Consider the following 12,952-nt stretch of genomic DNA (forward strand, 5'->3'; position numbering starts at 1 on the left):
TAAAACTTTTTAGTCTTAAAATGTACTCATTCTTAATATACCAATTTGTTATATGTAAAATGTACCATTTTTGTTTATATAAAATCTATTCAATTTTTTTCTAATCTATTTTTAAACTTATATGGGTACATTCTTTTTTCTTGGATTTTAAAATGTATCCATGTCAAGTTTAATCGAAGAAATTTACTAATGTTATTAAGCCTCATATCTTTTTTTCTTTTTTTTTTTGATTTTGAAGAATGTGCCCATGTTTTGATACAATAATTTTTTTGGTTAATGTTGATGAATGTACCCATGTTTATATATATATACACACACACACTGTCACAACCCGTCTCGAAATATTAGTTTCGATGGTGTGAAATGTCTAAATTGCCCTTGGACATTGAGTTTGTTATGTGGTGTTGTGGCTAAGTTTGGGTTTAAACTTAATTGGTTAGTTCCTAAGTTTTTGGAACTTAAAGTTAGTAATTTTTGGTTGTGATTAGTGACCCAAATTGGACCACACACCCACACCTCTCGTTGACCTTTCTCTCTCCTCCCTCTCTTGGATCTTCTTCCATTTCCGTACAACCCGTACGAACGAACCTCAAACCAACCCATTTCTGCATAGATCGAGCTCGTGATTAGTACCATCACCTTCATCTCGTCATCATGAACTCAACCATACCATTTTTAGGACTTGGAAGCTTTAGAAAACCTGTGAAAAACCCTACCCCGAAATTGGCACTGTTCATGCACGTTTAAACGAAGAGTTTTTAAAGGATTTTAAACTCACAGAGAGCTTTAGAAGGTCTTCACGAAGCTCGGGGTAGCTCGCTGGGTAGTTTTGGACGTCGAGATTGTGAGTTTCAAGTTTGGCCGGTTTCTCTCGAATTTCTCCGGTGAGGTTCCGTGATCTTTGGGGCTTCAAACAGGTAAGGAAATGTTCTACAAGTTAAGAGCTTCATTTTGGTACTGGTTTCATGAAATTTGGATGAAAAATGGGTGAGATATAAAGGTTTAAAGTTTTTCTAGTTTTTCCGGCGACGACGACGGTCCGACGAACCAAGGAAGGAGACGACGGAATATTCCATCAAGTTTGACGGAATATTCCAACGGCGTCAGGTTAGTTTTAACGGTATATGCTACTTTTTAGCGGAATATTCCCTAACGCCGTTAAGGTTACCGTCGGTGTGCCTGGCATGTGCTCGCGCGTGGATGGCACGTCTGGCCGTGCCTTGGCCGGCGCCGCGGCGCGTGGGTGGTCGGAAAATTTTTCTAAAAATATGGGGATGTTCGTGAGGTTGTGTAGATCACGTTGGTATATTCAAACGCCTCATTTGAGCAATGTATGAGGAGTTATTAGCTAGTATTGGTCATGCGCTTTAAATTAACCTTTTTATAGTTGTTTCGCATATAGGGGAGACTTATCCCGAGGACGAGCGCAGTCAAGGGCGACTCGGGGGCTACGACCCTTCGACATACCAGTGAGTAGGCTTTTGGTTTTCAGTATATACTTATATACTTGAGAGTTTCCCAGAAAATGCGTTTAAATGAAAGTATGCCTTGAAATGCCATGCATATAAATTTATATTCTGTATATGAATTGGTATATGATGCATACTATATAATTGTGGTGCTGTGGATGCTCAGGTAAGCCCATGTGAGTTATGAATTGTGAATGTGATTAAAGTTGTGATTGAGAAACATTGAGCTCATAAACCTGCACCTAGGGTGATTGTGATTTAGCCAAAGATATGACACAAGCCTGTTTATAATGTCACCTCCCGCACCATATGCTCACATTGGATCCAATTTAGATGCACAGTCTTGTCGTACAGACCATCATAGGTGGTTCCGACTCGTAGGTGACTAGCGATTTATCGTCCAACTATCATGAGAGTGTAGTATTGAGTAATGAGCTATGAATTTAGCCGTACAGACTTATGCATGGGTTCCAGCTAATATATTATTTTCCATGAATTTATTCTCACATGAGTTACTTATTCTATTTTATGTTTTGGCATGGCATACTTATGAATATGATTATGTGAAGCATGATTTGAATTGAGATATTTACATATATACTTATGCATATGTTTATATTCTATTTATGGGAAAGTTATACATGTTTTACGATAAGGAGTTAGAACTTTTGAGAAATGAAATGAATTTGAAAACATTTGTTTTTTACCACTCTTGTTTTCTGTTTTGCACCCTTCCAGGTTTTAGGTAAACTTGCGATTGGTGGCGTACGAGGATTTCGGCGATTCTGACATAATAAAATAATTGTAGAACATTTTCTGGTACTGTGTAATTAGTACTTGTCATACTGGATTGCACCTAGACTTTCTATGCTCTGATTAGGAGTATTTACACTTGTATCTCACTCCTAGCACTTCCTGTTTATTAGTGCACTTTAGTAGTTTTCTGTTTTTATTTATTCGTATATTTCTTGTCCTTATTACTTCCGCACTATGCACATGGTTACGTTACCCTCACGTGACGGCCAGTATGCCTTGATCTTGGTCGGGATGTGTCACACACACACAATTGTATATTTATATTTTAATATTTTTAATCCCACAAATTATGGTTTTTTATTTAAAATCTCATTTATATAAACAACTAAAATTTCTAATTTTTAATTTAAAAAATATAGTAACGTACATAGAAATAAATTATCACATTAATTTCAGAGACCTCGATCAAAAATTAAAAATCAACAAGATTTCAATTAAAAAATGTTTATAATTAAGAACCGCATCTAAAATCTCTTTTTTTCCTGCAAAATAATATACTTACACTAAAAGGACGGGGTAAAATAATCGGGTAAAACGAAACTCATGGCCCAACACTTGCAAATGGTGAGGGCTTTTCGTTATGGGATTTGCATATCCGGTGGAAATGGAATATCCGAGTTTAAGACAAACTACGTTAATCTTTATGTCGATGTGGTGGGACATGTGAAAAATACAGCTTTTTCTTATTTTCCAAAAGTCACATGAAGACAAAAGATCGTGAAAACATGGAACTTGAATTAGATCCTGATCATTTATGTGGTAAAGATGAAAGCATAGATGTATTTCGATTCAGTTACAGAGGCGAACATGGATGCAATTACTTTTATCATTTCACTGTACAATTGCATATACTTTCAAACAAATAAATGTATACTGATATACGCCCACAAACAAAGTACGTGTGAAATGTTTTATTTTTGTTTTTAAAATTGAATGAGTGAGGAAGAGAGTGAGAGAGAACGTAGAGTGAGGAGAGAAGGAGAGAGGGCTTTTTTTAAAAAAAAATTAGAAATGTTAAAGTCACATGTAGTACACAAAAAATAGTAAAATTTTATTTTGTGAAATTATATTACTACCTTTAATTTTTTTGTTATGATAGAAGAATAAATAGTCATTTTCACTATTTTTTAGTTAACAAAGAAAGTTATATTAATATGTAGTTTAGAAGTTTTTTCACCATCATTTAATTGACAAAAACAATCATACTAATATGTAGCTTATTAGATAACTAACTATTTGACTCTTACCAATTTTTTTTAAGGAAAACTAATGAAAATGGCTTGAAAACTTTAAGTTTTAACAATAGGGACAAAATAAAGGGTAAAGTGAATAGTACCAGGATTGACTTTTTAGTGTAAAAATGTGGTTTTTTGTTAAAGTGAACAGTACTATGAGTTTTTCGTTAAAGTTCCATTTTTTTAGCCAATTTGAAAAATAAACACTCGAATAATGAACTGACACAGGCGATGTTAATTGGAAGAGGATTCTCTCCGGATCCACTTTGTAGGGATTCTAGATATTTTCACATCCTAACGGTTTATCATATATCGTGCGGCTGGTTTTCGTCAGATACTATTTGTGTTTAATTTTAAATAAAAAACAGTGAAATAATTTTTTATCGTACGATACCCAATAAATAATTAAGATATGATAATTCTTAAGATCTTCACAATTTGAATCCGGTGAGATCCAATTCCATATTAATTATCTCCTCAAATTCCCCTAGTTTTCAAGCAATCTAAAATAAGGGTAAATTACACAGTAACCCCTTAGGTTTTGAAGTCTATTACAACCTCATACAATAACTTTAAAACATTTCACTTTCATACTTCAAGTACTATTTTATTTCAATATAATACATCCGTTAGATTTTCCATCCATTAATCCGTTAAATACTGACGTGGCTGCCACATTTGTGCCACGTGGCAAAAAAAATAATTTTTTAATTTTTTTTATAACCTAAATTTTTCTCAAAAAAAAATAAAATAAAATGAAACCCACATCTGCAAGAAGAAGAAGAGGGAGGAAGAAAGAAAAAAAAAATTGAAACGAAACCCACATCTAAGACGAGAAGAAGAAGAAGGAGAAAAAGAAGAAAAGGGAGGAGGGTCGCCGGGCCGGGAGGGGGGACCGGAGGTGTGTTGCTGGGCGGGGGGGGGGGGGGATAGGAGAAGGGTCGCTGGGTGGGGGTGACAAATTTTATTTTATTTTTTTTTTTTCTTCCTCCCTCTTCTTGTTCGTCTGTGTCGCTGGGCTTGGGGGAAGGGGGTTTAGGGACAAATTTTTTTTTTCTTTTCTTCCTTTTCTTCCTCCCTCTTCTTCTTCTTCTTGATAGCTGGGTGAGGGTGGTAGCTGGGTTGTGGGGGGGGGGGAGGGACAAATTTTTTTTTTTTCTTTTCTTCCTCCCTCTTCTTCTTCTGGGTCGCGAGGGGGGGACAATTTTTTTTTCTTTTTCTTTCTTCCTCCCTATTCTTCTTCTTCTTGCAGATGTGGGTTTTTTTTTTTTTTTTTTTTTTTGAGAAAATTCAGGTTTTAAAAAAAAATATTTTATTTGCCAAGTGGCAGACATTTGGCAGCCACGTGGCATATATGTGGCAACCACGTCAGCATTTAACAGATCAATGGATGGAAAATGTAACAGATGTATTATTTTGAAATAAAATAGTACTTAAGGTATGAAAGTGAAATGTTTTAAAAATGTTGTAAAGAATTGAAATTGACTCCAAACCTGAGGTATGAAAGTATAATTTACCCCTAAAATATTGACAAAGTCTGTAAAATTTGACTAGTTTTAGAAAGGTCCCATCAAGACTGCCGGCTGGATTATATTCATGCCTAACCTGCAAAATTGTTTACAGGAGCTTATCTATAAAAAGTGATATTCTTCTCAAATATTAGTATTTTTTTAAAATAAAGATGGGACGTTAGACCATCTTCAATCCTTGGGCTAAAAGTTAAATTTTTTAGCCCGGAAAATTTGGCTTTTAACCCAGAAACATATTTTCTGCTCTAACCCTTCTGCCCTAAAATTTTAGCCCGGAATTATTAAAGAATGAACTTAGGCTAATTTTTTTTCTTAAACCAATTTTTTTTAAAAATAAATAAATATGTAGATTATTTTAAATTAATTTTATGAACATTTTAATCTAAAAAAATTTAAATTCCGATAAACATTTGGCATTTAGCCCGGGAGGAAAGCTGAGGGGTATTTGGCCCAGAAATAACATTTGGCATTTAGCCTAAAATTTTAACATGGGTTGGAGAGTGTTTGGGGGGAGGTAATTTGGCTTTTAGCCCAGGTTTGGAAATGGTCTTAGTGGTCCATATTTTTATTAAAATATATAATAAGTATATCATTACTCGATCTATATTGTTAAGCCAATTCAAGTTTATTGTACCAATAAAATTATAGAATTTTAACATAACACTTCTGAAACTGTTTATTTTTAATGAAAAATCACATTTTTATCTTTTTCTTGTACTATTCACTACACTTTTATTTGTCATTTTTTCTTAAAGCTAAAGTTTTTTTGAACATTTCATTAGTTTTCCTATAAAACTATTTAGTCAACTATAATTAGTTGATAGAGCAACAAAAAAATTACTAATTGGTTCTACGAAATACAAAAATTAATAATTGGTTGTACAAATCATGGAAGAAAATATCGATAATATCGGCGATATATCGCCGATATTATCGGTTTTTCCCCAAATCGATATTTTAAGTGGTATCCAAGGGGTTTTCGTCAAAATATCGCGATATTTTGGAAATATCGCGATATTTTTTTAACGGTGCAATCGGAGAAGAACGCCGGAGATGGTGTGCCTATTCCCAAGCCGATTTCGTCCCAAAAACCTTGCAAAAACACGATTTTGAACTTCAATTTCACATATAAGGTTCAAATTTCACGTATGCAAGAGGTAATCAACATAGGGTTTAGTCGGATCTCACCTGAAAACTTGGGTGTGCCTGGGTGTGGGTGCGATCGGGGAAGCCGAGCTTCCTCTGCGCGTCGCCGTGCTTCCCAGAGACGGAGGAGAGGGAGGGAGAGTTCAGGAGGGTGGTGGAGATGCTGCGCTGGCATCGGGGTGGACGGATTTGGGTGTGCCTGGGTGTGGGTGCGATCGGGGAAGCCGAGCTTCCTCTGCGCGTCGCCGTGCTTCCCAAAGACGGAAGAGAAGGAGGGAGAGAACGAGAGTTTGAGAGAGAGATAGAGTTGAGAACTCTGAGAGAGTGAGGGGTCCGAGAGGGACTCGGGAAAAGAGAGACAGATAGGGTGAGGGTTAGTGGGCTGCCACGTGGCAGCGTGACAGAGAGTGAGAATCAAGATGGAGGGTCCAGATTAGATTAGGATAAAGGACTCAATTGCACAATTTATATAATTTCATAAAAAGAGTGAAAATATAAATTAATCTGGGGGTCTAGATTAGATTAGGATAAATGACTCAATTTCAGAGAAAAAGTGAAAATATATAATTTTAGGGAAATAGTAGAAGTTGTATTTATTGGTTAGGCATATGGAAATGCAAAAAATTGTTTTTCTAATGATTCTAATCAATTTCAAGAAAAATAATGAATTTATAAGGGTAAGATGAGTCTATAAAAGTGATATAATGAGTCTATAAGAGTGTCGGTCAGTTAGACAATTTAGATTTTTTTAATCATTTTTGCCAATTGGCTTGTTATCGCCTTGTTTAGATTTTGCATCACCATGTTTTATATTAGGATTATTTTTTTATCAAATTGGATTATTATTCATTAAATTGGATTATTATCAAATTGAATTATTATTCATTAAATTGGATTATTATCAAATTGGATTATTATTCATCACCATGTTTTATATTAGGATTATTTTTTTATGAAATTGGATTATTATTCATTAAATTGGATTATTATTCATTAAATTGGATTATTCATTAAAATGGATAACTACTCTTCACAATACACTCACTCTACACATAGAGATGATGAAGATAGTGAAAATTTTGAACCTCATAGGAACTCTATGTGGTACTAAGGCACTTATATATCTTACCATGCAATGTATAAAGTGTAAAATATTGTACTAATTCATTATATATAAATGATTATGGTGTGTTTAGACTTCTTTCATTAATTACTACATATTTTCTACACTCACAATGTTTGTCAGCTCGCTATATAATCAACTTGATAATGTTAAATCCATCATGCAATGCATTTCTTTCCAATTTTTGTGATAAACTAATAGATAATTGACTAAATAAACATCCTACAAAGTTTCAATAAAAATTTTCAAGTTTTTCTTACAATTTCCGTGGTTTCTATGTAATTTTTATCGATATCGATATTTTACCGATATTTCCATCGATATTTCCGTGTTTTCGGACTACCTATATTTCCGATATGACCGATATTTTCTTCCTTGGTACAAATATATTGAATTCGTGATTATATATAGGTGGTAGAAATTTTAATAAAACAAAAATAATAATTGATTGATTTTATTATTTGAAAGAAGCGAAAGCATTATCATGCATGTTATAAGCACGTTGAATCCTGTTTGTATGACGACCTTCCTTCAGCTTTCGGCAGAATTATTGCCCAAATTTTTTTATTGATTTTTTTTTTCTGGTAAGGCAAAGTTAATTGGTCACATGCATGAGATAAAATTTTGAATCTACATGGTCAGCTGTAATTGTGAGACACGTTGTTGCTGTCCATATGTGGTATTTGGTAATGCAAACTACTCCATTAATCCAACTAATTACTTCACGCATGAATGAAGCGATTGAATTTTGGTTTCTCTGCATTATTATATCAATCTCATTTTTCTCTAAAGTAGCCTATAACTTTGGATTAATTTGTTTTTTGTTAACAGTGGGGCTGCCAACAAAGAGAAACTATAATAAAATATCACTTCGTCTAAAGATCCCTACATCGTTTACCATTGAGAGATGTTGACAAGAGATAAATCGTTTGATCGAAATAAATTGAACTAGGTAAACACGATAAACTCAAGTTAACTAGTTTATCAGTCACAAAATTTATCTCACGAACTTTGAATTTTTTTTCTCTTTGTACAAATCCATCCCAAGTATAACTAATAAGATGTACCATTAGTTATTCAACATTTGTGACGACTATTTGATTCCAAGTAAATTAATAAGGAGTTTACTTCTATTCTCAAACGCAAGATAATAAATTTACTCCATAATAAGAAATTGTTCAGAAAGCAACTGGAAATTGTTCAGAAAGCAACTGGAAATTGATAGGCAATGTTGACTGCCAGTTGCCATTTTTGAAATAAAAAGAAGTCTTCAGCACCCCTCGCTCATCCTCTCCCAAATTAAACAAGAGAAAAAAAAATTACCACGATGATAATTAGTCAAACCAAACTAAAAACGTTTGGGTAAATTGTCACAATGGTTTCTGAGATTTGCATAACTCATCACTTTGGTCCCTAAGATTCCAAATCGATAAAAGTGGTCCCTGAGATTGTCCAACATCTATTATTTTGGTAATTCCGTTAAAAACTCCGTTAAGTATCCCAGAGCTCTTGGCCGAAAGTTTGGGCAATTTTTAAAGCTTCGTAACTCAATCGTTTCTTAATCAAATTCGACCCATAATGTATCAAAATGAAGATAGGAAAGTGTAGAATAAGATTATACCTATTTCAAAGCCCAATGGTTGCCAGAGATGGCTGGAAAATAGCCTCAAAGTTGACTAGTCCGAGTGAAAACTTGAAAACTCGCCGGAAACTGGATAAACTTTAAACGTTTATAATTTCTTCAATACTCAATGAAATCAAGTGATTCAAAAACAAAAATCATACTTCTCAACGCGATGAAGAGAATGATATGTTTTTCGACGGCTAAATCACGGTGGTTTGGCCGAAAAACGGCTTGAAAGTGGCTAACTCGAGACCAAGACAGCCACTTTCAAGCCTTTTTCCTGCCAAACCATGGTGATTTAGCTGTATACCATTCTTTTTGTCTCGTCGAGAAGTATGATTTTTGTTTTTGAATAACTTGATTTCGTTAAGTATTGAAGAAGTTATAAACGTTTAAAGTTTATCCAATTCCTGGCGAGTTTTCAAGGTTTTACTTGGACCAGTCAACTTTGAGGCTATTTTTCGGCTATCTTCGGCAACCATTGGGCTTTGAAATAGTATAATCTTATTCTACACTTTCCTATCTTCATTTTGATATATTATGGGTCGAATTTGGTTAAGAAACGATTGAGTTACGAAGCTTTGAAAATTACCCAAACTTCCGGCCAAGAGCTCGAGAACACTTAAACGGAGTTTTTAAAAGAATGACCAAAATGATGGATAGTGGACAATCTCAAGGACCACTTTTATCGATTTGAAATTTCAGTGACCAAAATAATGAGTTATTCAAATTTCAAAAACCATTTTGACGATTTATCCAAAACGTTTTAACATTTATAAATTATAATTGTTGGTCAATTTTGTCACAACATGTGAATGTGTGTACTTTTTTTATCCTTTGGTTGCTTTTTTCCCTTGAACTGTATCTGATGATTTTTAAGGCTCCAAACATGATATTTTCAAAAAGCATCATCTCCATCTTACATTCCTACTTTTTGCCATCTAATTAAAACTGCCGACTGTTTATAATTTTTTTTTGAGAACTTTAACGAAAAGCATTCGGTACTGTTCATTTTAACGAAAAAACACATTTTTACACTAAAAAGTCAATCCTGGTACTATTCACTTTACCATTTATTTTATCATCATCATTAAAATTCAAAATTTACATTTTTACACTAAAAAGTCAATCCTGGTACTATTCACTTTACCCTTTATTTTATCATCATCATTAAAATTCAAAATTTTCAAACTTTTTTTATTAGTTTTTTTTTTTTTTTTTGGAAACTCCGACTGTTATTAGAATCTGCAAAAGCAGCCTAGAAACTATATATGCACGCACAGCCAGAAGTGGGGCCGATCGGGAATAATTGAAGCTAATAATCTAAGGATATATAATGAAAAAGTTTTGAAAACTTTGAGTTTTAATGATAAGAACAAAATAAAGGGTAAAATGAATAGTATCAGGATTAATTTTTTAGTGTAAAAATATAATTTTTCGTTAGAATAAAGAGTATCGTGTACTTTTCGTTAAAATTCCCAATAATCTAACCATGCATCTAGAAGCCTTAAGTTTCTTGTCTACACTCTCACCGTCTTATCCAAAATGGAAAAACCAGTTGGATTTTTTTATTAATCAATTCAAAGGTGCTTTATTTGACCAAGTCAAATTTCTATTAAATATTGTCACTTGGAGTACTTATCCAACGCACCAGTGACACAAATTTGTAATGGAATGTGATATTCATTTATCATATTTGATTTTTTACATATTTTTTTAATTTTTAATTATCGGATCGAATAAATTGAAGAAAATCAATTGATAAAAATTAATCAAAAATATGTATGAAGTAAAATGAGATACGTGGATAACACTCCCCATTTGTAATAAACATTTTAAATTCCTTGTAAATTTGGAGACATCGGATGATCAAATGACAATATGCCCCACTGTAATCCTATAAATACCACCTCCCAGTACTCATCTCCAACACAATACTCTCAACCTTCAATAAAACCATCATCCTTCCTTTGCTCATTTTCCAACCTTTTTTTTAATCATCATGGGTGTCTGCACATTTGAGAACGAGTTCACCTCTGAGATTCCACCATCAAGATTGTTCAAGGCCTTTGTCCTTGATGCTGACAACCTCATCCCCAAGATTGCACCCCAGGCAATCAAGCAAGCTGAAATCCTTGAAGGAAACGGTGGCCCCGGAACCATCAAGAAGATCACTTTTGGTGAAGGTCAGTTAATTAGCACGGTTAATGATTTCGATGGTTTCGTTTAACAAATTTTATTAACCCGTATACATGTTGATGTTGTTAGACTTGCAGTATTTGTGGATTTCTAGATGATTATATGTGATCAGTATCCAGAGTCTAATAATATTATATGTTTTATTTGTCTCGCAGGCAGCCAGTACGGCTACGTGAAGCACAGGATTGACTCGATTGACGAAGCAAGCTACTCATACTCCTACACTTTGATTGAAGGAGATGCTTTGACAGACACCATCGAGAAAATATCTTACGAGACCAAGTTGGTGGCATGTGGAAGTGGTTCCACCATCAAGAGCATCAGTCATTATCACACCAAGGGAAACATTGAAATCAAGGAAGAGCACGTCAAGGCTGGAAAAGAGAAGGCCCATGGTTTGTTCAAGCTTATTGAGAGCTACCTTAAGGACCACCCCGACGCATACAACTAAATTAATCATAAGTATCTATGGTGTTTTGGGTGTTACCGTTACTATATGGTCAGTCGAAGGTTGTGTGGCTTTTCTTTGTATGTTTTTTTCACGTCAGCCAAAAGTAATAACCATGGTTTGGGCAGTTTGGGCTTGAAAAATAAGTGTTATGGTTGTGATGATCTTCTTGTTGCGATGTCTTTGTTTGGAAAAAAGTTGGCAGACTGAACGGAGTGTATTATCTTCTATAAATATAATGAAATTACTTTTTAATCAGTTGATGTCTCACTTGCAAACATTGATCTGCAGTAATAATTTTTTCTTCTATTATTATTCTTTTTGAGTAACTTCTTGGAAACCTTAAAATTGGTTTAGCTCTATTGACAAAAAAATAATTTGAATTTTACTAATTTGAATAATTACATATTTATCTTTCACATAACGTGACAAATAATAATGAGAAAAATTCTTAATCTTTCCTAATCCTCTGTTAAGTCTTCAAAATATTATCTAACAAAACCAGATTTTGTCCCAAATTCTGCAGCATAACCAGAGCCCACAAATATCCAACTTCTTGCAGCCCCAAGAGGCACGAAGAAATTTTCAATGATCGCTCCCTATATTAAAACTATAAAGCAAATGACTTGGAAAAGTTGATATTTTGCTTCAGTCCATTCGGACAACTACGCCAAAAACAAATCGATCACATCCGCTCAAGAGTTGGACATGATAAGGCACTGTGAATGTAGTATTATTATAAATTAGTACTCACAAAATTTGAGGTGATACTTACTTTAGTTGGAAAAATATGATAACCTAAATTAATTTTAACCTACTGCTGCTGTCCATCCCAAAAGAAAATTCTAAACATGAATTTTAATATCTTTTAAAGTTTTATTCGTAAAATTTTAAACGCAAATTTTAAATTATAACAAATGTTGTGAACCAATAAAAAAGTAGGAAAATTGGAAAAAGGTCTAATTTTATAACCCATTTTTTAAAATAGGTCCAATTTTTAGTGATTTTTAACTTTTGAAATAAGCCCAATTTTTAGTCCAATTAGACCCATATCAAAAGACCCCAAAAGTATGGTCAGTCAACACGTTTTAAACCAATAAAAAAACTAATAAACAAACTTTAATAATTAATTAAAATTAATTTAAAGCTGCTGTCAAATTTAACAATAACTATTTTTGCTGTCAATCTACTTTATGCTAAATAAGAATTGGTATTCCGATTGAAAAAAAACACTAATATTGTGTTTGTTTTACTATTCTTGCTAATATGTACTATTTAATATCATATTTGGAGATACTCTTGGTAATTATCATAAACTTTCGTTATAACTAAAGTAGTTAAAGATCTACAGTAATTTTGCCTT

At 33.5% G+C, this 12,952-nt stretch overlaps 1 protein-coding gene across 1 annotated transcript; it reads left to right on the plus strand.

Moving 5' to 3' along the window:
• Window positions 1-10,870: 10,870 nt before the first annotated feature.
• On the plus strand, window positions 10,871-11,847 carry LOC103452846 (major allergen Mal d 1-like). The gene is made up of 2 exons (NM_001404983.1): window positions 10,871-11,128; window positions 11,297-11,847. The coding sequence occupies exons 1-2, from the start codon at window positions 10,945-10,947 to the stop codon at window positions 11,590-11,592; spliced, it is 480 nt and encodes a 159-aa protein (NP_001391912.1). The 5' UTR covers window positions 10,871-10,944; the 3' UTR covers window positions 11,593-11,847.
• Window positions 11,848-12,952: the final 1,105 nt, after the last annotated feature.

Source organism: Malus domestica, chromosome 13, assembly GCF_042453785.1.
Source record: "Malus domestica chromosome 13, GDT2T_hap1".
Taxonomy (NCBI): Eukaryota; Viridiplantae; Streptophyta; class Magnoliopsida; order Rosales; family Rosaceae; genus Malus; species Malus domestica.

Coding starts and splice junctions, on each gene's coding strand:
- LOC103452846 (NM_001404983.1), top strand. CDS start 10,945: ATGGGTGTCTGCACATTTGAGAACGAGTTCACCTCTGAGATTCCACCA. Junction 11,129..11,296: donor GAAGATCACTTTTGGTGAAG/GTCAGTTAATTA, acceptor TTTGTCTCGCAG/GCAGCCAGTACGGCTACGTG.